General features: G+C 35.8%; 2 protein-coding genes across 2 annotated transcripts; one reads left to right on the top strand and one right to left on the bottom strand.

Annotated features, from left to right (window-relative positions):
* The first annotated feature begins 1,747 nt into the window (after positions 1–1,747).
* ankzf1 (ankyrin repeat and zinc finger peptidyl tRNA hydrolase 1) lies at positions 1,748–11,027 on the top strand. The gene is made up of 16 exons (XM_020931908.2): positions 1,748–1,827; positions 2,035–2,182; positions 2,263–2,375; positions 2,449–2,551; positions 3,008–3,219; positions 3,744–3,853; positions 4,809–4,962; positions 5,057–5,279; positions 5,728–5,826; positions 6,749–6,916; positions 7,000–7,119; positions 8,370–8,634; positions 9,796–9,907; positions 9,996–10,163; positions 10,611–10,681; positions 10,764–11,027. Exons 2-16 carry the CDS (start codon positions 2,059–2,061, stop codon positions 10,876–10,878), a joined length of 2,157 nt encoding a protein of 718 aa, XP_020787567.2. The 5' UTR covers positions 1,748–1,827; positions 2,035–2,058; the 3' UTR covers positions 10,879–11,027.
* glb1l (galactosidase, beta 1-like) lies at positions 10,951–25,228 on the bottom strand. Its single transcript, XM_055148299.1, has 16 exons — positions 25,070–25,228; positions 24,204–24,370; positions 22,467–22,617; positions 21,110–21,170; positions 20,603–20,697; positions 20,310–20,490; positions 19,668–19,726; positions 19,420–19,541; positions 19,297–19,337; positions 18,312–18,430; positions 18,159–18,233; positions 17,653–17,742; positions 16,245–16,358; positions 14,916–15,047; positions 14,288–14,515; positions 10,951–13,149 (listed from the first exon to the last, which is right to left on the bottom strand). Exons 1-16 carry the CDS (start codon positions 25,133–25,135, stop codon positions 12,952–12,954), a joined length of 1,899 nt encoding a protein of 632 aa, XP_055004274.1. The 5' UTR covers positions 25,136–25,228; the 3' UTR covers positions 10,951–12,951.
* Positions 25,229–27,046: the final 1,818 nt, after the last annotated feature.

Here is a 27,046-nt window from a genome sequence, read left to right as displayed (position 1 = left end):
CTTCAATATCTTCACCGCATTTTTTCCTCTTTGCCGCCGTTTCTTCAAAAACATGTCATATGTGTCAGCGTGTCCTTGACTCACAACAACGATCTTTAATGTAGTTTTAACTCATGTTTTGTTTCTCACAGCGACAAAATCTCCAGAACCTGCACAAAGCATCAAACCAAAAAGACGCCAAACAAAACGTGAAAAGTGATTGTTGTTCTTTTTTCTCTTTTGTAGATTTTTTTTGTATATGTTTTTGTAATGTTCAATAAACTGTGTTTTTAAGTTAGTTGAGTAAGTGTTATTTTGGCCTATGTCACTTTACATCTGATTGAGCCTAGTTTGGTTTTCAAATTTATAAGCCTATTTATGCTCTGATGATGACTTCTTCTAGGCTTCTACACAAATTTTGCACATAATTATTTAGACCATTGCATTCCATAGATTACAACAAAAATCTGCAAATTAATTTTACCATCTTCACATCTCCATTAAAATATAAATTTGTAGAACGTTATGTCTTCAGAAACCAACAAAAAATGTCTGAAAAATGATTTTAAAAAATGATAAACAAAATTAAAGGAAAGGTAAAATATTGGTTTGATTTAAATGGATTGATTTTTGAATGTAAAAAAAAAAATCTAATTTCATTTTATTTAATGATTAAAAGAAAAATGTCTGCATAACATTAGAAATAGATGGGATACAGATTAAAAGAGTAAATGAAACCAAATTTTTAGGAGTAAAGATTGATGAAGGTCTAAACTGGAGGTCTCACATCAATTACACTAAAGGCAAAAGTTCCAAAGCAATTTCTGTTCTGCATAAAGTAAAGTTCTTTCTAAATAGTGCAGCATTATTAACCTTGTATAACTCTATAATTGCACCATATCTGATGGACTGAATGGAAATTTGGGGTTCAACATGTTAAACTTACCTACAGCCATTATTTATTTTACAGAAAAGGGCCTTGAGAATTATCACCAACAGTTTTTGTAGAGAGCCATTCAACCCATTATTTGTTCGACTTAAAGTGCTGAAAATGCATCATATTGTTGACTTAAGTAACCTCAAGTCATGTATAACGCAAAGTGCAATGTATTACCTGTAAATATTCAAAAACTGAGACAAAAACAAGACACTACAATTTAAAAGGAACAGCTACATTTTTAAAAACTCAGATTCAGAACCAAGGTTATGGAGCGAAGAAAGGAGTTAATTTATGGAACAGTCGTGTCAAAGATATAAAAGAATCAAGTACAATGATGGCATTTTAAAAAACACATAAAATCCACTATGAAAAGGGAAGCTAAGTTGTTGTGCATAATAGTGAAGATTTCTGTTTGCAGTTGATTAATAATTGTGCCTGAACTGAAATGTTTTAAAGTGACTATCAGTGTTAATGTTTTGTCTAGAAAAGGGGAAAAGGAGCTGATAACATAAGATTACTTTTGTTTCTGCTCCTTTTCATTCATTTCTTGTATGTTTGATGTTGTGACAGTGTTAATATCTTTTTATACTTAATGAATGAAATAAATAAACAAATATCTTAAATATATCTTAAAATACATGTTTAATTAATCATTTTATTAATTATATTTTTTAAATTTAATTTTATACATTTTATTAATTTTTTTTTAAATAATTTTATTAATTATAGTACACCAATCATTACAGTGGTGATTCTAATAAAAAACAAAAACAAAAAACATAAAATTAAACAAAAATTAAATATCCCTCACACGCGATTTGACACTTTGGACCCTTTCCGGCTTCCGTACTATGGACAACCCTTCACTTATCGTCGGTGTTGCATTATCCACGGGACAACCTCATGTGGTAAGATCATTTTCTATAATAAGTCTGCCTCTGATCCTTTCTTCTTTCTGTATATTAGATTATAACATGTTACAGAAACGCGCTCGTGTGTAATCAATGTAATTACTGTTGTCGGACTTTACACATGACACATGACAGCTCCATGATCACATCTGAATCACTGTAAAAACAACAACTCTGACTCTGAAACCTTTCATTTCTTCACAGGGTTTGTCATAAATATTGACCAAAATGTCCACTTCTGCGTCTCATCGATCTATATTTGATTTAAGTCCAAACGAGGAGATTTTGGATGGACTTAAAGAGGTGAAAAATATTCCTAAACAAACAGCTGAAAATGAACCAACACAAGACGGTATGTATAGTAAAATTAATCTATTCTATTAAATAATATTGTAATGTCATGTAATATTTTAAAATCTATGACTTAAATAGAAAATAAAAACCGGGATGATGGCAAAGAAAAGGAAAGCAGCCTGGTCAAAGACGTGTCTGATAAGATGTCCTGCTTGGCTTGTAAATGCTCTTTTACTAACCGTGAAGAACAGGTAAGTCTACGCAAACATAAAAGATTTAGTGATTTATTGTTGATATCGGGGTCCTTTGGTGTAATTTATGTAGATGGAGCACTACAAACTTGACTGGCATCGCTTCAACTTGAGACAAAAGATGGAAGGATTGTCGCCAGTAACAGTGGAGGAGTTTGAGAGAAAAACAGGAGCTGGTAAGAAGTTAATTTTGGACTTGGGCATGTTTACACTTAGGTCTGTCATGAAAAAGTAAAGTGCTGAAGTAAATATAGACGATAAACAATAATATAGCAAAAACATTTTTGCCACAAGAGCAGATTTGAACCATAGAAACTAACTAAATGGACTATATTGTTAAAAAATAATGAGCTACAATAAATAAAGCAGAATGAAACACTTAAGTACTTAGTTTGTATCTGTTTTGAGTTGTAAAAGTTGTTAATTCAACCTTTTCAAATCTTATCTTATAGCCAACAAATAACCAAAAAATTCCCCATAGTGCAAAGAAAATGTACACACAATAAATACTGATCCCAAAAATATATTGCTTCAGCTTTCATATATTGAACAATATGTACCCTAATGTTACAGATAAGACAGATACAAATGTGCACAATATGTTCTAAAGGCCTGAATTGTGTCTTTTCCAGGTGACGTGTCAAGTATCTCAGGCTCAGAGTCCGGCTCAGAGGATGGAGACTCAGATAGTGACTACAGTGGAACAAGCAGCAACGTCACTGGAACAGATAATGAGAGCGCCACTGAGAATAGTTTGATTTCTGGTCGATTTTCAAGCAAGGTTGTTTTCCAGAATTCTGCGGGACAGTATCTCTCTGTGCACCGCTGTGTTCTCCAGGGAAAGGTGAGGTTTTTTTAAAGGGCCCATATTCCACTTTTTTCTGATCTGCGTTATAATGTTGTTTCCTCGTCACAAACATCCCAGGTGTTGTGTGTTTTTCTTTGTTTCATTCACACATGTTTAACGCACAAACCCTGCATATTTAGTGTTTTTCCTTTAAACGGAAAACACCTTGTGATCTTGTGACGTCATAAAGGAAGTGCTCCACATATGTTTTTAAACTCCATACACCTTCACTAGAATAATTTAGATGATTTCAGCAATGAAAATGTCCATCTCTACTGAGCAAAAAATAAAAGGCAGCTATAACAACTTAACATATGTTGTAGGCAGACTAATAATAAAGGATTACTCAAGCATGTGTGAATGAAACAAAACACAACTCCAGGTCTGTTTTTGAGGAGGTAACAGCATAATGAAGTGGCTTAAAGCTCACAAGAGTCAATTTTGCGTAGTATAGGATCTTTAAGTTGACTTTTCACTACATAAATGACAGTAAACACTAATTTTGTCATCTGCTGTTACAGACAAATGAAGAGGAAGATTTAGTGCAGGCCCTAAGAGCTGTAAACAAAAAGACTGTTTGGGTGATTCTTATGACCGGTGGAGGCCACTTTGCTGGAGCTGTGTTTCAGGGGTGAGTGTAATTTAGCTTTCTACACAGTTTAAGTTGAGATTTTGAGAGGAGGAAAACAGTTTGAACTAGTGATGGACAGTCCAGCTCTTTGTGCACAGATTTGGTTCTTTTGACTCCCAGAGAAGAGCTGGCTTTTATGACTTTCATTTTACATTTTAACAGAAAATAACAAAATATATTCTACATGTTGTTGTTGATGTTTTTCTTATATTGTTTTCATAATTTTAAGGGGAAAAAAAAACTTGTCTTTTTATTTTCTTATTTGTTCACCAGATTGAGACCAGATTTGTATTGGCAACATTCAATTATATTTTATTTTTGCATGTGATGAATGGCCTTCAAGTGCAATTTTAGCTATAGTAGTGTGGATTTAGCCAATCACAGCAGAAACAGCTTTTCTAGAAAAATCCAGACTCAACGCTGTATAACAAATAGAGAGAAATATCTTTCAGGATTTCCAGGCAAAGAAACAGCTGAAGATTCAGCTTTCATTTTATGAGAATCAGCTACTAAGAACTTAGATTCCAATCTGAGACAAATCTCTCTGTGGTAAAAGTTAATTCTGTCTTCAGTTCTAAACTTGAATTAGCTTTTCTTTTTTGTCAGACCTGAGAGTTGTTTACCTGTTTCATGTCTCATTTACTTCCTGTAGCCTTCCTCAGAAGCTTTACGTGACAGTGCAGTGACGTATTTTGTAGGCAGTTTCTTCTGAGACAAAACCACTTGTTTAAAGAGGTTTTAATGTTTATGCTGCAAAAGACTTTTTAATTATGAGAATGTCTCTATACTGTGATGCTGAAGATGCACGACTCCACAGAATATAGAATTGTTAAGCACAGTGTAGATGTTAAAACAGCCTGCATTCCACAGAAAACAAAATATCTGAAAGAGGATTGACGTTGAAAGGCAGTTAAATAAACAGCAGTGCATTTACTCATCCCAATGTCGTCCACAGTAAAGAGGTCATTCAACACAAGACATTTCACCGATACACTGTCCGTGCAAAGAGAGGCACTGCCCAAGGTCTCCGAGACGCACAGAATCGCAGCCACGCCCCTAAATCTGCAGGAGCTGCTCTGAGGAGATACAACGAGGCCGCCCTGGTTAAGGTAGCAAGTCTTCTGTATTATATCCCATGTTTCTTTTTTTTTTTTTTTTTCTTTTTTATATTAATAACTGATTTACTTTGTTTAATGTTTCCAGGACATTCAGGATATCCTTGTTAGCTGGGTAGATTACTTAACGGAAGCATCTGCAATATTTGTGCGTGCTCCAAGCTACAACAACTCCATTTTTTTTGGAGGTCGGACAGCAGCTCTGAATAAAAAAGACTCTAGAGTTCGCAGTATTCCCTTTGCGACAAGGAGGGCGACGTTTAGAGAAGTGCAGAGGGTACATGAAGTGCTTGGAAATATGCAGGTTTACGGTAAGTAGAAAGTAGGAATGCACCGATACTGATACTGGTTTTGAATACTGGTGCTGATACTGAAAAATTTGCTCAGATATCAGCTTCCAAATATCGATTCAGCTGAGATCCTGGTTGGACATACGGCATGAATTGATGTAATAAGACTATTTAATTGTCATAGTGGGGCCAGAAAGCCTCAGAATGTTCGATTTTTTTTATTTATACAAAGCTGTTTTGTCATTGCCTCAGAGATAAATAACAGCTGCGTCCCAGATTTGGATCAGTTTTGTCTTATTTTGCTTTTGTTTAAAGGAAATAAATGCTGTTTTTGGCAGATATTTAATCAATATATGAAGTGAAAAGCAGGATCGGTGCATCTCGAGTAGAAAGACTTTGTTATTGTTTATTATCGTTCTCATATTTATGTAGATTGAATTAACCTTGTGTGTCCATAATTCAAATGCAGGGAATGAGACTGATGTGTCCCTCATCTTTAGTCCATCCAAAAAGGCGTGGAAAAAAGCTGCCAAGGTGAACACCCAACCCAACACTGACCAAGACAAAGGTAAAATCCCTTCCTCTGCTACAACAGGGTACAATTTATAAATGCTGCATAAATTAAAAAAAAAAGGGTGAAAATGAATAAATATCTTTCTTTATGCATTTTATGTGTAGGTATGTGTGTATGTTAGGGATGTAACGATATCCAAATCTCATGGTACAATATTTTCATGATATACATCTCACGGTACGATATTTATTGCGATATTTTGTGGAGGCAAAAAAAACCCAAAAAACTGTGAATATGTTGCTTTTTCCTCTTAACATGCCTTGACAAGACTTCATAAGACTTAAAAGTGCTCATAACAGTTATTCCTTCATGTAGTCTGCACTGAAATGGAGCAAAGGATCATGGTCTATGTAGTTCTTTCTGTATTTTTAGCTGTTGCTGCAGCATAACTCTTAATTTAAGCAAAGAGACTTGTGATTTGATATATTGTGATGGTCCACGATATTATTATAAGACCTTTTGACCATACGATATCACGATATTTCTGTTATTGTTTCATCCCGTGTGTGTGTGTTATATATGTTATTACTTTTTTCTTATATTCATTATTTATCTTTATATGTATGTCTTTATTTTGTTATATCGCTTTGCAATATTAAGCTGTTACTTTTATTTATGTATTTTTGTGGTATTAGAGATAGTACAAACAGTAAAAGTCATTAGACATTTTGATTTGGCCGTATAGAGTGTGCATACATCAAAGTTTGAAGAGGTGAAGAGACAATAAGAATGGCTTCTGTCTGTGTGTATGAGTAGGTAAGTAATAAAATAAGCTGTTCGTTTTAGCAAGGGTGGGGGAAAAATTGCGATTAAAAAAACAAAAATATTGTGTAGTATATTGTAAATATTGTAAATTATTGAATTACCATCACACACACTCATAAATAAGTAAATAAAAGACATTTTGCATTTTCAGAAAACAGCTGCAAAACAAGTTCAGAGGAGGAGGGAGAGAGTGGAGCAGTCCAACTGGAAATGGAAGAACTGTCATTAACAACACTGGACTTGAGAGAGTCTGAAATTTATCCATCGAAGCAGAAAAGGCGGAAAAAGAAAAATAAAGATGCTAAAATGCAAACTGAAGGTAAGTGTCATATTTCAACTTCAGCATATAAAACACAAATATTACAACGTTTCATAAATAATAGTTATAATTTTGATTTGTAGATTTGGATAGTGCAGAACCTCACACTGAGGAGGAAAAAGAGGCGACAGAGGTTGTGGAAGCTCCTCAAGAAACTAAACCAAAGAGGAGGAGAAGAGGACAGAAAAAGAAAGAATTGGAAGGTAGGACTGTCAAAAGTATCAAATATGAGATACTAATCAATATAAAAACTATTATCAAAACTAGATACACATTTGAGCAGGTATCAATACTAATTTACAGGAAATGAAATGAACCTTTCCTGAATAGTTTTAGAATGATCTTGAGCAAGTTTACATACATAGACATGATGGATAGTTCATATTTCAAAATAAAACCAAAAATAAGAAAATGAAAAAAACAACAATTTTCTTCTTTATTTGTCTCCAAAACCAAAATGAAGAAACAGATAACAATTCGTTTTTCAGTTTCGATTTTGTGTTTAAATGAATTATGGAATAAACGGATAACAGCCGTTTCCCATTTCATCCGTTTCATCTAAACCAGGACTGAACCAGGTCTAAACTAGGTCTAAACTAGGTCTAAACTAGGTCTAAACTAGGACTAAACAGGACTAAACAGGACTAAACAGGACTAAACAGGACTAAACAGGACTAAAACAGAACTCAAGTCCAAGATTAGTCCTGATTCAGTCCTGTTTTAGACCTGCTTTAGTCCTGGTTCGGTTCTGGTTTAGTCCTGGTTTAGTCCTGGTTTAGACCTAGTTTAGATCTGGTTTAGACCTGGTTTAGACCTGGTTTAGTCCTGGTTTAGTCCTGGTTTAGTCCTGGTTTAGTCCTGGTTTAGTCCTGGTCCAGTTCTGGTTCATTCCTCTTAGTTCAGTGCTCAGTTCAGTCCTCCTAGTTCAGTCCTGGTTTAGACCTGGTTTAGTCCTGGTTCAGTCCTGGTTCAGTCCTGGTTTAGACCTAGTTTAGTGCTGGTTCGGTCCTGGTTCGGTCCTGGTCCTGGTCCTGGTCCTGGTGCAAAAGTCCGTCATTGCAGTTTAAGTCACCGAAATGGGAAACGGCCGTTATCCGTTTTTTTCCATTATTCAGTTAAACACAAAATCAAAAACTGAAAAACGAATTGTTACATCTGTGTTCAGCTATTATTGTTTTGCCTGGAATGTTCCACAGTAAAGCATTAACCTCTATCACTCCGGAGATGAGCAGAAACGAAACTAGGTCAAGATACAGGTCAGAGCTGCGGAGAGGTGGCTCAGTGTATTGTAAGAATGTTTTTTTAAGCAATAAAAACACCTGCAATGGAATAAATGTAAAGTAAACAAGTTTAAGAGTGTACTGCGGAACATTTCAGTCAAACAATCACATCCCCGTGGATTGAGTTATTTTGTTTAAATTAAGACTCCTATTTTTATTTTTTTTGTGTTCAGATGCTGTTGATGATTCTTGGGAGTACAGTGTGAAGGACGCGCTCTTTACGGCCTGCAAGATCGGAGATGTAGACGGTTTACAACGACTTTTGAATGGAGAAAAAACAGAAGAAGAGACTGAGACTTCAGATGTCAAAAACCCTCTTATATTTCTAAATAAACCCATAGACTCATCAGGATTCACTTTATTACACGTTGCTTCAGCTGCTGCACAGAAAGCGGTGGTCAAGTGTCTTTTGGATGTAGGAGCAGATCCAGCCTGCAGGTACTGTCTATTTAAAAATACATTGTGAATTTTTTCTGGTGCAGGGTCTGTCAAATGTTAGCCAGGCTGGCTCCATCTAGTGCCTCTGCTCAATTTCATTTCTCTCCAGCGACTAGGTCAGGAATCAGAATATACTAGTGGTGTCCAACTCAAATTCACATAGGGCCAAAATTAAAAACTGGAACTCGTGGGCCAAACTAAATATTTATTTAAAAATTTCAACAACATCTGTAATGTTAAACATTTTCTTAATAAAATAAATGTTTAATAATAGTTTTGCTTAAACATTGAATTCAGAAGAAGCTACAATCAGTAGCCAGCGGGCCAGCTCTAATATATATTTGATATGATCTCGTGGGCCAAATATAATTATATTGTGGGCCAAATTAGATCCCAGAGCCTGAGTTTGACATGCCTGCACTAGACGGTTTGCAAAAAACCCAGAAGTTGTAGACCGCACACCGGCCACTCAGCAACGAGCTGTGAAGCCATGATTTCAAACTCAAGCGCCTGTCTGGGTCCCTTTTGTGTTACAACACAACAGTAAACAAAGCGGTCGCGATGGATGTAGATGAAGACATCCATTCTGTATTGGCAGTGAGATCGAGGATTTAAAGCTGGAACAAAGAGAATGTTTGGTGAATTTTGTCAAGGGGAAAGACATTATTCTTCTTCCTACAGAAGATTGGTGCATTACATACGTCACAACCAAATAGCAGCGATTGGTTAAATTAAAAAGTATCGGCCTATTGTCGAGTGAATAAATCCTAATGCTGTGAGGTCTGACGGTTTCCACGAAGTGAAACGGGCTAATGAATCAGGCTAGTCAAATGCTTTTCTCCATGGAGATGTTATTGCTTTGTCTGAAATATTTCACAGTATGGCATTAAACCTTTCTATCTTTATGGAGACCAAACCAGACCAAGTGGAGAGGCGATCTCGCTCACAGTCAGAATACATGTTTTTCTATACAAAAAAAAAAAAATCTATAATTGAATAAATGTATGTAAAGTAGATCTGTTTAATGTTATATTGTAGAGCCATAGAACCATAGAAACGAACAGGTGACAGACCCCCAAGCGAAAAGTTACGTAGTGCAGCTTTAAACATGGAAAGTACAATGATACGATCTATTCCTTATTTATAATATATTTCTTGCAGAGACAAGAAAGGCCAAACTCCATATAATGTAGCACCAGAGAAAGACACAAGAAACGTTTTTAGGAAATACATGGGGGAGAATCCTGATAAGTACGACTACAGTAAAGCACAGGTAAAATGAGATTAAATACAATAATATTACAATAACAACACAAAATGGATTTATTGTTTATATGGTGCTAAATGTGTGTCTTTTTCAGATCCCAGGCCCACTCACAGCGGAGCTCGAGTCCAAAAAGCAAGAGAAGAAAAAGGCTCAAAAAGCACAGAAAAAACAGCGAGAAAAGGAGCAAAAGGAGGAGAAGAAGAAACAAGAGATGGAGGAGGAGGAGAAGAAGAGGTTTGCGGCTTTGTCAGACCGAGAAAAGGTAATTTGGCTTGATTGTCTACAGACTTAACTTGGATTTGCAAAGTAGGTTTCAATGTCTTTTCCGTAGTCAAGTATATAAACAATTTCTAGTGTAGTTATATTATTTAATAAAATGTTTGGTGACATAATTTCAACCACAAGAGGCCAGCGATGCAAATATACAAAAATATATTTCTTACCAGGGTTTTATTTGCTGTATACTGCGGTCCAGAGCAAGAAAAATGATCGGCTTTTTGCCCAAACGTTATTTAAAAACTGAGTGTGCTCTGCGTTTTTTCACTTTTAAATTGCTGCTCCTTGCATTTGCACCTCCACAAGAACTTTGATGTGCGTTTTCTGTTTCTTTTGATCAATATTTGCCACTTCCAACTAATTAGCACATTTTTGCCGAGCTCTATAAACTCAGAAAGCAAAAAATTATGACATTTTTCTTTTACCTTTTTAGAGAGCCTTGGCAGCAGAGCGCAGACTCGCTGAACAGGCTGCCGCGACAGGAGTTAGCATCGCAAATGCAAAGTATGACCCTTTTTTTCCTCTAAATTTTAAGTCTGTGACGTCTGATTTCCACATTTTTAACAAATTAATGTATGTGTTCCAGGAGATGCTGGATGTGTGGAGAGTCGCTTCTGGGGAAAATCCCTTTTGAGTATCTGGATTTCACATTCTGTAGCCCGCGTTGTGTCCAGCAGCACAGAAAGGCCAACGCCAAATGACCCTAGTTAACTGTGTAGATCAACTACAGAGTAAGCTACCTCATGACACTAAGAAAAAAAACTCAAAGCCACCAGGTTGCAATGTAATTTTTATCTCATTGTAATAAAAAAAAATCATGAAATGCAATAAAAAGTAAAACATTTTCTAACCTTTTGACAGTCTTTTGATGTTTGCGAGAATTAGAGTCTATATTACACTATTTTGTGATCAGTGTTTTAATGTTTCCTCATCACAAACAAACCTGGATTTGTGTTTTGTTTCATTCACACATTTTTAACACAGAAACTCTGCAGATTTAGGCTGAGTTCTTCTCTCAAACTGAAAATACTTTGTTTGTGATGTCATGTGCACTGTTGGGCAAGTTTAATGTTTAACTTTAATGCGTTATTTATTACTTGTTACTGTCATTTCAAAGTAATTAGTTACATTACAGTATTACTGCATTTAAAATATGAGGCATTACATTATTACTGCATTGCTTTTAAGTTACTCTCTCCAAAATAACTGTGAAGATGCTGAACTTTTGCGCCGTATATGGACTGGACCAGGACTAAACCAGGACTGAACCAGGTGGACTGAACATGTGTTAATACTAGAGGTGTAACGATATCCAAGTCTCACAATATGAAATCGTCATGGTATGAACCTCACGGTACGATATTTATTGCGATGTCGTGGGAAAGTTCACGATTAGGGATGTAACAATATCCAAATCTCTCCTTACGATATTTTCGCGATATACGTCTCATGGTTTTTTCTCTTAAAATGCCTTGCCAAGACTTAATCCAAAGAACTAAGACTTAAAAGTGTTTAGAACTGTTATTTCTTCATATAGTTTACACTGAAATGGAGCAAAGGATCATGGTCTATGTAGTTCCCTCTGTCTTTTTTTAGCTATTGCTGCACCATAACTCTTCATTTAAGCAAAGAGACTTGTAATTCAATATATTGTGAGAACTTTTGATGATACGATATCACGATATTTTGGTTATTGTTTCATCCCTAGTTAATACGAGAAGTGCTCTACTGTGTTTTTAAACTCCATACAACTTCACTAGAATCATTTGGATCATTCCAGCCTAGGAATTGCCAATCTCTACTGAAAAAAAAAGGTTAACATACTAGTGCTTCATGACATCACAAGGTGGAACAGAGCATTTTGAGATTTTGAAATGTAGACAACAAGCATTACTCAAACGTGTGAATGAAGCAAAACACAATTCCAGAATTGTGTGGGGGGTTTTGTTTTTTTTTTTGACATGGCTTAAAGCTCACAAAAGTTAATTTATAGTAATAGTAATATAGAACCTTTAACTGAATGTTAAGCACATCGCATTTGAGTCTTAATTTAAGACGACAAAAAGCTTCATATGTAAAACAGTAAAAGCAGTGATATGGCATAAGGCAGCATGGAGGGAAATTTGTATACATTCAAGTATATATAGTTTATACTAGGCCTGTCACGATAATTACGTTACCTACCTCAGTGTATGAAAGTTGAAACTACAGTTTTTAGGGTCAGTATTTATCGTGTGTACATTTTCTTTGCACTACTGGGACATTTTTGAAAATTTTTTGGCTGTATGATAAGATTTAAGCTGTAAAAGTTTGAATTAATAACTTCATTCTGCTGTTTATTTATTGCAGCTTATGGTTTTTAACAGTATTGTAGATTTAGAATAGTTTCTGTGGTTTAAAGGTGCATTGTGTAACTTTTCAGCGAGAGGGTCTGACTCCCGCTTGTCTGAAATGTTTCACAGTGTGGCATTAAACTTATCCATCTCCCATTCATTCAATTCTGGGTGCTTTTACTGCTCAAAAAACAAAGATCCGACCGGTAACTTGGTCTGGTGGCATCTCCTGCTTGTTTCCATGGAGATAGTTAAGTTTTATGCCGTGACACATTCCAAGCAAGCAAAGACAGAAATGTAGACAGACCCTCGACCTGGAAAGTTTCAATATTATCGTCTATATTTACTTCAATATATCGAACTTCAAAATGTGTTATCGTGACAGGTCTAGTTTATACCAAAGCCACAAATAAATTTCAGCTTTGGCATCATTTTGTGCTGTCAGGATTTAGTGGCATTGAGCAGAGGCCTGTCCATAAACAGGACTTTAAGATGTGTGGGTGCTCCCTCCAGCTCCAGAACTGTGATGTTATTGATCTGAGTGGGGCTGATCAGGGGTCCAGGGACATAAAGTGTCTGCTGTGGTCCCCGGGCCGGCCAGTACCTCCCCAAGTTTACACCATTGATCCAGACTTGACCCTGAAAAATAAATTAAATCAGTTTTTTATCTTAACATTAAAGAGCTCATATTATGCTACTTTCCGATCTATGTTCTAATCAGGGGTGTAGTGGGTGTGGTATGTGGGGGTACGCTGTCCACCCACTTCTCCTGACGTAAGATATAAAAAAATAACAAATATAAAATAGCTACAACTTAAATGTCAAACCAGAGCTTTTGGCAATGGTGAAAACAACCTACATAGGCTTCTGATATCTGCAGTACTGTCCTATAGTGACCTGCCACATGAGGGACCAGGACTGAACCAGGACTAAATCGGGACTAAATTAGGACTGAACCCTGTGTAGACTGTTGGGACTCTCAAGTTCAAGAGTAGTTCTGGTTTAGTTTGTGATTAGACCTGGTTTAGTCCTGTTTTAGTCTTGTTTTAGTCTTGTTTTAGTCCTGTTTTAGTCCTGCTTTAGTCCTGGTTTAGTCCTGGTTTAGTCTTGGGCACATGTGTTGTAGCCTATGATTTATGTTCTATAGGAGATTAAGAACGGTGGTAATGTTAATAACATGATTCTGTATCATTTTGAGTACAAAAAACAAAAAACATCAAATATTACAGATTTTTACCGGGCTGGTGCCTGTATATCCTGAAAGTGAGTTCAGAGGGAGAGCATGACATGACAAATCGCGCACCCCCACTTTAAAAATCCCCACTACACCACTGGTTATAATTATGTTTTCTCATCAAAAACACTGGAGTTGTGTTTTGTTTAATTCACACGTTTAACTCACAAACCCTGCATATTTAGGCTGAGTCCTTCTCTTGAACAGAAAAGACTCTGTTCCACCTTGTGATGTCATGTGGTAATACAGGAAGCGCTCCACTGTGTTTTTAAACTCCATACACCTTTGCTAGAATCACTTAGATGATTTCAGGACTGGAATTGCCAATCTCTACTGAACAAAAGGTAAAAGGAGCTGTTAACTTGAAAACTACTAACTACTACGACTAATAATGCAGGATTACTCAAACTTGTGAATGAATCAAAACACAACTCCAGGTCTGTTTTAAGAGGTAACAACATTCTGACATGGTACAAAGCTCACAAGAGTCAATTTGTGTAATATAGGACTTTTAAAACACATTGTAAAATGACTTGAACTTGCCTTTGTCCATTCATGGAGTTTGAGAAACGTGTCCCAGGTCAGACCATTGGACTGAAGAGTTCCCATGTAGAAAGTTGGTCCAAATAAATCTTCTTTCTTTACGGGAGATTTAGGCTTGAAACTTCCTGAATGAGGCCACCCACCAGCAATGGCTTCATCAATATTCAGAGGATAAATGTTCCAGTCTGTGAGTACATCTTTACCCAAAATCAGGTTACTCAAAATGCCCTGAAATAAAAATTCTATCAATATTTATGCATATTAAAGGTGCACTGAGCAACTTTTCTGGTGGAGAGTACGCCACCTGATGTCTCCATTGGAAATATTGTTGCGTTGTCTAGAATGTTCCACAATATAGATTAAACCATGAAAAATCACGAGGGAGACAAGCAAGTTACAGCACTGCACTACGTTACAATTCAGATCTGTGGAGAGTCGCTCCTATTCACAGAAGGAATTACTGTATTTTTGAGCAATAGAAACACCCATAATGAATAAATGGATATGTTTAATGTTATACCATCTCCATCGAGACAAGCAGGTAATTGAACCTTCCACCAGAAAAGTTCCACAGTGCACCTTTAACACATTTTAAATTTTTAAGAGTCCCCTTCAAGTGTTTTCTTACCTTGTAATCGTTGATCTTGCTCCCAAAGTTCACCCTGCCCATGTTTTCAACTAAAATATCCAGAGTGTCCCCCTGTTTTCCGGTCACATTTATTACAAGTGCAATGTCTCTCTCTAATAGGCCTTGATAAACCTGCAAATATAAAAATTAGATCAGAAGTATTACGTTAAAAACAAAAATGCAGTATATATTATCATTTAATCAGTGCTATTTGACATAAAATAGTACAATTTCTTCTTCTAAAGTCTGAACCCTTAAAACCATTTACTGACAAACTTGACATAGTTGACCTCTCTCTTAGATAGTTGATCAAAATATAGCAAAATCTGTAAATGTGAGTAAGAGATAGATTTGTATTCCATGAGGATGCATGTATTCTGTCCCAGAGGCCAAAGCCACGAGTGGTGTACTGGGGGTAGTTTGTTGGGTGTCCTCCAAAACTGTGATAACATTCTTTAATATACAGTAACAAACATGTATTGTTTTTGATGGAAACAAGTAGGGTACACAAATAAAACAAGAGTTCTAAGAATAATGAGAAATTAACCTTTTATCCCAATTTGGTTTAATACATGATCAAAACCTCGTAATTTTATAAAGATGCCAGGATCTGTAGGGGGTCCTTGGGATATTTTCATACCAATATTCGGTCCCTGGCTTAAAAAAAGTTTGAGAAACCCTGGTGTACAACATGTAATATACTATCTTGGTAATGTCATTTATTCATTAACTATTTACATAAGAGTAGGGATGTAACACTAACCAAAATATCGTGATATCGTATCGTCAGAAGTCTCACAATAATATTGTGGGCTGTCACAATATATCGAATTATAAGTTCCTTTGCTTAAATGCATGGTTTTTTAGTAGGAACAGCTTATAAACATCGGGAACTACATATCCCATGATTCATTTCAGCCCAGACAACATGAAGAAACATGTTTTTTACTTGAATTCTTGGGATTATGATGGAAATAATTCACACCAAAATCTTGTCAAGGTATTTTAAAAGCAGAAACGTGTCCTATCTAGAATTATATTTGCCACTCTAAAATATCACAGTAAATATCATACCGTGAGATGCATATCGTGATAATATTGTACAGAGAGATTTGGATATCGTTACATCAGTATATAAGACCAAACATTTATACACACAGACCAGCCTTACTGTTCATATAAGTTTGTATTGAGATTTTAAAAAACTGAATTTTTGTTTTGCGAATAACAAAAAATAAACCAGATCCTTTTGTTTCACCTGTGTGGTCTGCGTACACCTCAACTGTAAATGTATTTAGTGAAACAACAAAGCTCCATTGTGACACTTACCCCATTGACAGACACGTATGCCCGGTCATGAACCCCATTGAGAGGAGAGATAAGAGGAGTGGGCTCGGAGAGGTCCCGGGGCAGGGAGGTCCGATACAGCATGTAGCCATAGTACTGCAGACAATACACACAACACACAACACAACATTCACAAAGTTCTCCATGTTTCAAGAGGTTTACTTGTACAAGGTAGAAACAATAATAGTACAACTGTGACAGATACGCAGTGGTGGAAGAAGTACTCAGTTTTGTTACTTAAGTAAAAGTAAAAGTAAAGGCACTGGAACAAAACCAAAAAAAAACTCAAGTAAAAGTAACAGTAAAAGTATCACATTAAAAAAATAAAAGTGGACTATATAACGTTTTGGTTGGGGTCCGTCACCTGCTTGTTTCTATGGATAAATCACTCCTCTGCCCTTATGTTTCCACAGCTCTACTTTACATTTATTCAATTACAGGTGGTTTTATAGCTCAAAAATACCTAGAAAAACAGATATTCTGACTGTGAGCGGGGTCGACTTTCCACAGATCTGACCAGTAGCTTGGTCTAGTTTGATTGACAAGAAAATTGAAAGGTTTAATACCAGACTGTGAAACATTCCAGACAAAGCAATAACATCTCCATGGAGAAATGCATTTGTTGGACCCTCCACCAGAAAAGTTATGCAATGCACCTTTAAGTAAAAGTATTCAAGTTAAAAAAAAGTACTTCAAGTGTAAAAGGTAAAAGTACAGATTCTGAGGTCTTATAAAGCTTGAATGTAGTGATTTTGATACAGATTTGTGCTGAATTTTGTTCAACAGAAACAACTGAATTTTTAATTTTTTTTCCAAGCTTGTTTTTCTTTTGCTTAAACTACAAATGTGTTAAAATTAAACCCTCAGCCTTTTCAGCAGGTCTCACGCAGTAATGAAAGTACTTTTACTTTTCAGTCTAGAGTAGAAAGTACCGCTACATGCTCTCAAATGTAGTTAAGTAAATTTAAAAAGTATCCACTTTAAAAGGTACTTAAGTAAAGTACAGATACCTATACACAGTACTTTATTATAAACAAAGAGGAAGTGAGAGCTTCAGAATATCTTAGTTAAAAATCTACAACTGGTGCTCCTCAAGAATGAGGCTCAAAAGTGAACAGACAGTGAAGATGACCAAGCTTGTAAAGTAAAAACTTAAAAATAAAATAAGGGCATACGCCGTGATGAAGAAACCATGTGTGTTGAAATGTGTTGGCTTGTCCCATGTAACCATTAAAGGACTTTTATTGTAATTCCAACAGAGTGCCTCGTACTTTTTGACGGCTTTTTATTTTATCACACTAAGTTTTTACTTTTCAAGCTCGGTCATGTTCACTATCTGACAGTACTTTACTACTTTACTTTGTTACCTTCCACCACTGCAGATACAGACCTGTTTGAGCTCTTCAAAAGTCAGAGGATACTGAGATTTTACAGGCCCCAGGGGTGAGATGGTGTTCAAGACCGAGCTGATATTACCAACCTGAAAACAACAATGAATGCAAACTTTAATAGGTCCACATATTATTTTGTCCTTACCATGTAGTGTTTTCTATGGCTTCAAAATACAGTGAAAAGCATGCATTCTCTCCCCAGATCTGACTTGTAATTTAAAGTTACATTGCGCTTGTCTCCATGGAGATGTTATTGCTTTGCCTGTAATGTTCCATGACATTAAACATATCCATCTAGTATTTATTCATTACGGGTGTTTCTATTGCTCAAAAATACAATAATTCCTCCTGTGTATAGTGACGACTCTCCACAGATCTGAACTGTAATGAACTGTGGAACATTCTAGACAAAGCAATAAACATTTTCACCCCCTCAACCCTCTGAAATGTTATGCAGTGCACCGTAAACCTACTAATTTATTCGTGTTTTAAAATGATTTCTTACTTTTTTAAGAGTTACAAATCCATAACCAAACTTGGGAGTGGCTGGAGGCACAGATCCAGAGGGAATATCTCTAAACTGAGAATAAAAAGAAATCAGTAGTGCTTTAAATCAAGCGTTTTAATTATTGATATGCAGACTTATGCTCGAAGATACCATTTTAATGACTTCTCGTATAGCCAGCAGTTTCTCTGTGGGGTCTCCAGCCTCAGAGAGCGGGGCGTCGTAATCGTAACTGGTCACGACGGAGCGATATCGAGTGTCATGGTCGGCACCTTAAAAGAGATCAGAGGTACAACTGTAGAAGAACGTGTATGTTAAATTCAGTGGTGTAACTTTTTGGTTGGGGGTCCGTCACCTGCTTGTTTCTGTGGATGTGTCATTGCTCTGCCTGGAATGTTGCACAGTGTGACATTAAACAGCTCTACCTTACATTTATTCGATTACATGTAGTTTTATAGCTCAAAAACACTTAGAAAAACAGGCATACTAGCTGTAAGCGAAGTTACCTCTCCACAGATCTGACCTGTATCGCTTTGCCTTTCCAGACAAAGCAATAACATCTCCATGGAAACAAGCATTTGACGGGCCCTCCACCGGAAAAGTAACACAATGCACCTTTAAGTACTGTACTTAAGTATAAATATTATATATATATACTTTACTTGAGTACATTTTAAAGTGGATTCCTTTTGCTTCACTAAATTTGAGAGCATGTGTCTGTACTTTCTACTCCACTACATTTTTAAACTTGACTGAAAAATAAAAGTAATTTTTATCAAGGTTTGAGACCTGCTGAAAAGGCTGAAGATTTTATTTTTAACATGTTTGTAGTATGAGCAAACAAAACTATACAAATAAAAACAGCTAGAAATATTTATGCACTACATTTGACGCCTTATTAGATAAAAATCTGTGCAAAATCCTTCTACTTATTACTCTTTAAATACATTTTTAAACTTTAATACTTTTCTTTTAATACTTTTAATTAAGTTGAATTTTCATGTGATACTTTTACTTTAGTGTTGTTTTTTTTTTTTGCTCTGGTATCTGTACTTTTACTGAAGTAACAAAATTGAGTATTTCTTCCACCACTGGTTAATTCTAGTAAACCTGATCTTTATAAAGTAGCATTCTTTACCGTTCCAGTATCCAAAGTTGGTGCCTCCTTCAAACATGTACCTGCAATGTTTTGAATTCAGTTTATAGATGCATTTACAGATATAAAAACAAAACAAAAAAAACATGGTAAATTGATACTTACATGTTGACATTGGCTCCCATTAAGAGCATCTCTGTCAGGACTCGCATGACCTTATCTGTGCTGACCGTAGTGTGTGAGTCTCCCCAGTGATCCAACCAACCAGTGTAAAACTCAGAATTCACCTGCAAAATAATAATAATAATAATACTTGATTAAGGATCGCCCCTTAAGATGCATCATCTCTTTTTACAAGGCGGTCCAGATTACAGTACATTGTCTGTTTATATCACTGTATAAAATGCACTTACCAATGGACCTTTGGGTTCAAACCGTCTCTGCCTTTTAAAAGCTTCTCTTACATTTGTGTCTAAAGAAGAAATAAGAGCTAGAATTAAATTTTTTTATAACACAGTTTAATGTGCCTGTCTACAGTATTAACTAGAGGTGTAACGATATCCAAGTCTCACGTTATGATATCGTCACAGTATGAACCTCACAGTACAATATTTATCATGATATTGTGGGAAAGCTCACGATATGGTGGGGAGGCTCACGATTAGGGATGAAACAATATCCAAATCTCTCTGTAAGATATTTTCATGATATACATCTACGATATTTATTGCGATATTTTGTAAACACTAACAAAACTGTTAATATGCTACTTTTTTCCTCTTAAAATGCCTTGACAAGACTTAATCCAAAAAACTAAGACTTAAATGTGCTTAGAACTGTTATTTCTTCATGTAGTCTACACTGAAATGGAGCAAAGGATCATGGTCTATGTAGTTCCCTCTGTCTATTTTTTTTTAGCAATTGCTGCAAAATAACTCTTAATTTAAGCAAAGAGACTTGTAATTTGATATACTGCGATGTTACACGATTATTGTGAGAACTTTGACGATACAATATCACGATATTCTGGTTATTGTTACATCCCTAGTATTAACCTGTCCCGAAGTCCACTGTGGCGTATAATCCTTCCAAACTCCCACATGTCATTTCTTTGTCTGTGTTTCCATCAACGGTGAACAGGACTGTGTTTTCACCCAGAAACAAACGGAACAGAGTCCGGAGGTGACGCATGTAGTTATAATCACAGGCAAAATAACTCCCATATTCATTTTCCACCTGTGCTCAAAGACAAGAAGGAAATCATACGGAGACTTAGACAAATTTTATTGATCCACAAGGGAAATCATTTGGCCTTTTTAATGGCATCATTGCTAAACTCTGAAAGTACCTGCACAGTTATAATGTTTCCTCCATTGACGTAGAGCCAGGGTTTGACTTTAGGGAGAAGGATGGCGAGCCAGTTGCTTACAGCTTGTAGATAATCTAAAATGAGAGGGACACTTTTGATACATACATTTCATTCTTGTAGTTTTTAGTAAAGGTGCATTGTGTAACTTTTCTGGTGGAGGATGTTATTGCTTTGTCTGGAATGTTTCACAGTATGGCATTAAACCTTTCTATCTTCTACACAACTAGACCAAGTTGCAGTCAGACCTGTGGAGAGGAAACCCCATTCACAGTCAAAATGCCTGTTTTTCTACGTATTTTTGAGTTAAAAAACAAACTGTAATTGAATAAATGTAAGGCAGAGCTGTTTAATGTCATACTGTGGAACATTCCAAACAGAACAGTGACATCTCCATAGAAACAAGCAGGTGCAGGACTCCCATTCAAAAAGTTACATAATGCACCTTTAAGATTTTTATGCGTGCTTCAGTATAAAATACAAATTCACCTGTGTCAGCTGATCGAAGGATGATGTTTGGTTTTTGAAGTAACCATGCAGGAAGTCCCCCCTGAGGAAGAAAATAAATAGAGATATAAATATAAAATAATAGAAAATATATAAATATAAATACATCTTTACAGATAAATCAGTTTAGATTTAGAGACAAAGCCTTGTTTTATTACCAACTATCAGATGACTGCTAATGTAAGGTGGCATAATACTAATCATTTTATTATTCAAAGTTCCCACCCTACTTAAAACAGTTTTTGATTCCATTTAGATCATCATATAATTTACATCACACTGAACAACTATTTTTTGATGTTCCTACAATAAAAAAAAAAAGAAATTGGCCGCAGAGCATTTAACTTCAAAGTTCCAAATGAATGGAACAACTTAGCCTACTCAATCCGATCAATTACATCAATCCACCCCTCACGCTCTCCTCGGGGTCACATAGACCCGAAGAAACTTTTTTTTTCCTTCCCGCTCTCTTCAGACCCAAAAATTTATTTTCATTTATTTTCTCGCCAGGCAAGAAAATACATTTTTGGGGCTGACTGACCCGCCCCAAGAGAGCGGGAAGGAAAAAAAAAAGTTTCTTCGGGTCTATGTGACCCGAGGACAGTGTGAGGGTTTTAAGGCGTCAGTCTTCAAATACTTACAACCATCCTGCTACTATTTTCAATAAAAATACATTTATGTTCTATGTATTTTCTGTTGTACATAGAGCTTTTTTTCTTCACTAATTTACAAATAAATTTGGCTTCCCTTATAAATAAAGAAAAACATAAATAATAAATTGTAAAGTGAAGTATGTTAAGTAGATTTCATTCAGTTTATAAATCGGTATATTAAAGGTGCACTGTGTAACTTTTCAGTTTGGTCTGTCACCTGCTTCTTTCTATGAATATGTCATTGCTCTGCTTCAAATGTTCCACAGTATGACATTAAACATCTCTTACATTTATTCAATTACAGGTGGTTTTATAGTTCAAAAACATCTAGAAAATCAGGCTTTCTGACTCTGAGCGGGGTCACCTTTCCACAGATCTGACCTGTAACTTGGTCTGTTTTAGTGTCCATGAAGATATACAGGTTTAACGCTACTGTGAAACATTCCAAACAACGCAATGATATCTCCATGTAGAAAAGCATTTGACAGATCCTCCACCAGAGAAGTTCCACAGTGCACTTTTAATGTTGTCCTGCAGTATCATGTTTGAATGTAAAAGTTCAATGCACATTATTTAAAAACGAACAAATGGCTTTAGGGCAACGAGATGCAGAAGTGAGATGGCATCCATGTCAAAACTGAAAATAACTGGAAACAGGAACAAAAACTATTATATACTATTTTTACCATTTCCCATTCTGCACAGATGTACGGCCCCGGGCGCAGAATGACCAGGAGCCCCGTCTGATTGGCCAAATCTAAAAAGTGCACCAGGTCTCTGTCTCCTGTGAAGTTGTACACCCCCTGTGTCGACTCGTGGAAGTTCCATGGTACGTATCTGTCAAACAACAATGTTATTATCAAACAAGAAACACTGTATACTGTACAATTATACACAGTGATAGAACGCAACAAAGTAAAAGTAGTAAAGTACTGTAAGGCTGTGCAATTAATTAAATTTTGATCGCGATCTCCAAACTCATATAATCGAGTTGAAACGATAAAGCTTAACAAAGTTTATTTTGGGATATTTTTTATGTAAATAAGTATATTTGTTTTATTTTTTATAATATATTAGAGATCATAGAACTCCTGGAAATAGTTTATTTTGGATACATGTATGTTTTTCTATGCCTTATTTCATGTGCAAAGTATATTTTATTCATTTTATGTTTTATACATCACAAAACTGCTCTAAGGTAGCCAATATTTATTTTCAATTTGACAGTTTTGCGTAAATTATCAGTAACAAAGTGTTTTTTTTGGGGAGAGAAATGCTGAATAAATGCATCATGTAACTAAAAAATAATCGTTTGAATAATCGTGATTTCAGTATTGACCAAAATAATTGTGATAATGTTTTTTTCCATAATTGAGCAGCCCTAGAGTACTGTGCTTAATTATACATTTTATCTGTACTTGAATACATTTTAAATTGGATACTTGTTACTTTTACTTGTCTGCATTTGAATATTTGAGAGCAGGTGTCTGTACTATCTACTCGACAACATTTTTGAACAGGACTGAAAAGCAGAAGTATGAAAAGCCAGATGGTTTATTTTGAACACATTTGTAGTTTGAGCCAACAAAAATATATAACAGCCCAGAAAAAAAATGAATTTAATTATTTCTCTTAAAGAAAATTCAACAGAAATCCAGAAATCAAAATCACTACATTTAAAGCTTTATTCAATCTCAAAATTTGTGTGAAATACTTTTTACTCTTTAACTACATTTTTAAACAGGTACTTCAATACTTTTACTTGAGTATTTCTTTGCTCTGGTATCTGTACTTTTACTTAAGTCACAAAATTGAGTACTTCATCCACCGCTGATCATATATAGGTCTGTCACTATAAATAATATATCATTCTAAATATCGACTTATCGTTTAATATTGACAGAACTTTTGGGGGTCAATATTTATCGTGGGTACCTTTTCTTTGCTTTTCTTTGTAATGGGATATTTTTTATTATTATTATTTTTTAATATGAGAAGATTTGAGCTGTAGAAATAAAATTAAATAACATTAAATAACATCTATGACTCATACCAAACACTGTATAAATATAGTATATACTTCTTTAAACAGTCTGCGCTCATTACAGATAAAAAGTAATTACTTAAGCGTTACATTTTCCTCAGACCAGTAGTCATGGGGAGACAAAGGGGTCTGTTGTTCCGGGCCCCAGGGTTTTAGGAGCCCATAACTGGACTCCTTCCTTTTATATTAGAGGGGCCCATGTGAGGCTTCTTGCCCTGGGCCCCCAAATTTCTGTGGATGGGCCTGATTCTACCATTTAGTTATTTCAGCTCATGTTTTTTAATATTGTACATTTGGAATCGTTTTTTGGGGGATAATTCTGATTTATCTTCTATACAGAAAAATTGGAGCGACGGGCCTAATCATACGTAGATCTTACACTTGGATGGCGTTGAGTCCGGTCATGTACATCTTCAGAAGCCGGTCTCTCCAGTAGGCCCTGGGGATCCGGGAGTAGTGGATGCTGCCTGAGATGTACTGGAAAGTCTTTCCATCTTTTAGAAAACAGTTGTTATTGTAGTCGATGGAGAAAGACCTTTGTGAGACCTGAAACAGAAGAACACACAAAACATGAAACGAACGCGGATCTATGAATGAAGTCCACATTACAAAAGCTCAGTATTTACTACAGGGTTATAAACAGTGGTGGAGGAAGTACTACATTTTTAAGTTAAGTTAAAGTACAGCTACCAGAGCAAATCACATGAAAAAAAATCTATTAAATAAAAGTATTAAAACACACATTTAAAAATGTACTTATTATGCATTTAGCACAGATTTTGAGGTCTTATAAGGCTTCAAATGTAGTGATTTTGATACAGATTTGTGCTGAATTTTGTTAAACAGGATATTTGATTTTTTTTTTTCCTAGCTGTTTTCATTTGTATATTTTGTTTGCTCAGACTATGAACGTGTTAAAAATAAACTCTCAGCTTTTTCAGCAGGTCTCAAACAACTTTTACTACTGTTACTTTCACTTTTCAGTCCAGTTCAAAAATGTAGTGGAGTAGAAAGTACAGATTTCTGCTCTCAAATGTAGGGAAGTAAAAGTAAAAGGTATCCACTTTAAAATATCTCCCTAAAATGTTTATTTAAGAGCTACTTTTACTTACTTACGTTCCACCACTGGTTATAAACACATTACAATAACAATATCCAGCTCATTCAGAACTTCCTCTTCCTCTCATATCATATCAGGTGTTGAATCTTGAGTAATAAAGTTCATTCTGAAAGTACACTTCTTACCAGGTTTCCATTGACACACAGAAAGGCCAGGATGAACAGCACAAAAATAAAGCCCCCCGCAGCCATGTCCCGTGCCTTCTTGTGCCCTTTGGATCTATGACACTTCCATCATTTAGAGTCAGTTTTGTTGCTTTTTTTTTTTTTTGGTGCTACATATTTGCGACTGGAAACAGCATGCGACCACGTGACCAGCAGAGTGCAGCGCATACAAAAAGTCATGTGATTTTAGTTTGTGTTCCTCTGGGTCCTAAAGTCCACCGAGCACACACTGTAGCTCAAAATATTCTGGGAACAATTAAAGAGGTTTTAATCTTTTTGAGGTATTTTCATAGATTTGGAAATTTGAAACCGAGTGTCATTTAATTACAGGATAAGTTAATTAGATTTTGGATCTGACGTGTGGAACTCAAATGCACTTTATGGCCACTAGAGGGAGCTCTAGTTTAAGATAAGCAACTTCTACAAGCCTATTAGACAAACTTGGACAAACTTTATTGATCCACAAGGGAAATTATTTGGACACAGTAGCTCACACATCACAATATAATATAATAACAAAGAGCAAAAATATAAATGGTAATAATTCTAAATAAGTAGCAAAAAAGACAGCAAGAGACAGGTGTCAAATAAGACATAATTTTATAAATGTAAATATAGAGTAAAAATAAAATAATATTACCTCCACAACTCATGATAATAATAATAATGTATATTGTAAACATTTCTTCTTGTTACTCTACAGTTGTATAGCAGCGGTGCAAAGTAGCAAAGTAGTAACAAAGTAGTAGCAAAATAGTAACAAAGTAGTAACAAAGTAGTAGCAAAGTAGTAACAAAGTAGTAACAAAGTAGTAGCAAAGTAGTAACAAAGTAGTAACAAAGTAGTAACAAAGTAGTAGCAAAGTAGTAGCAAAGTAGTAACAAAGTAGTAGCAAAGTAGTAGCAAAGTAGTAACAAAGTAGTAGCAAAGTAGTAACAAAGTAGTAACAAAGTAGTAGCAAAGTATCCATCCATTTTCTTCCGCTTACCCAGGGCCGGATCATGGGGGCAGCAGTCTAAGCAGGGACTCCCAGACTTCCTACACCCCAGACACTTCCTCCAGCTCCTCCAGGGCAAGTAGCAAAACAGCAAAGTAGTAAAAGTAAAAGGAGTAAAGTGCTGTACTTCAATAATATGCCAGTATAAGCTACATTAATTTACATGCAACTATTTTACTTAAAATTGCACTGTGTCACTTTAAGGCAGGGGTCCATCAACAGCTTGTATCTATGGAAATATCACTGCTCTGCCTGGAATGTTCCACAGTATGACATTAAACAATTCTACTTTACATTTATTCAATTACAGGTGGATTTATAGCTCAAAAATACCTTGAAAAACAGGTATTCTGACTGACACTGGGGTTGTCTCTCCATAGATTTGGCCTGCAACTTGGTCTGGTTTGGTCTACCTGAAGACAGAAAAGTTTAATGCCATACTGTGTAACATCCCATACAAAGAAGTAACATTTGAAGAAAAGTATTTCACGGAAAGTTACGCAATGCACCTTTAAGTATCGAGTACTTTTTCCCCCCACAGTTGTTTAGTAAAGCAGTTCTATATTTATTTATATTGACATAGGGGGTTTTGCAGATGCTTTGTTTCTGATTGCATCTTTAATCTAATTTCCCGCTCTGCTTTCTTTACTCGTTACACTCAGTTCTGGGGAGATGTGGGGGGAGAGCTGATACAACTGCTAATGGCCCCTGATGCCTGCCCCAGATAAGAGCAAATGCCCCGGCCGTGTGGCTCATTAGCCCTCTGCTGGACCCATAATTGTCTTGGGAATGACAGGAAGCTACGGCATCTTGTAATCCGGTTATGAACGTGATAGTGCTGGAGGAGAGCTTTAGCTGTATCCCAGTGTTGACCCCCCACGACCTCTGGTGAAAATGGAAGTCCAAACCACAAAAATAAATGAGTTACTAATGCACTGAGA

Source organism: Boleophthalmus pectinirostris, unplaced genomic scaffold (genome assembly GCF_026225935.1).
Source record: "Boleophthalmus pectinirostris isolate CB_2022bp ecotype Guang Dong unplaced genomic scaffold, ASM2622593v1 HiC_scaffold_1, whole genome shotgun sequence".
In the NCBI taxonomy this organism is placed as follows: Eukaryota; Metazoa; Chordata; class Actinopteri; order Gobiiformes; family Gobiidae; genus Boleophthalmus; species Boleophthalmus pectinirostris.
The sequence above is the reverse complement of the archived record's forward strand: the minus strand, read 5'-3'. Positions and strand labels throughout refer to the sequence as shown.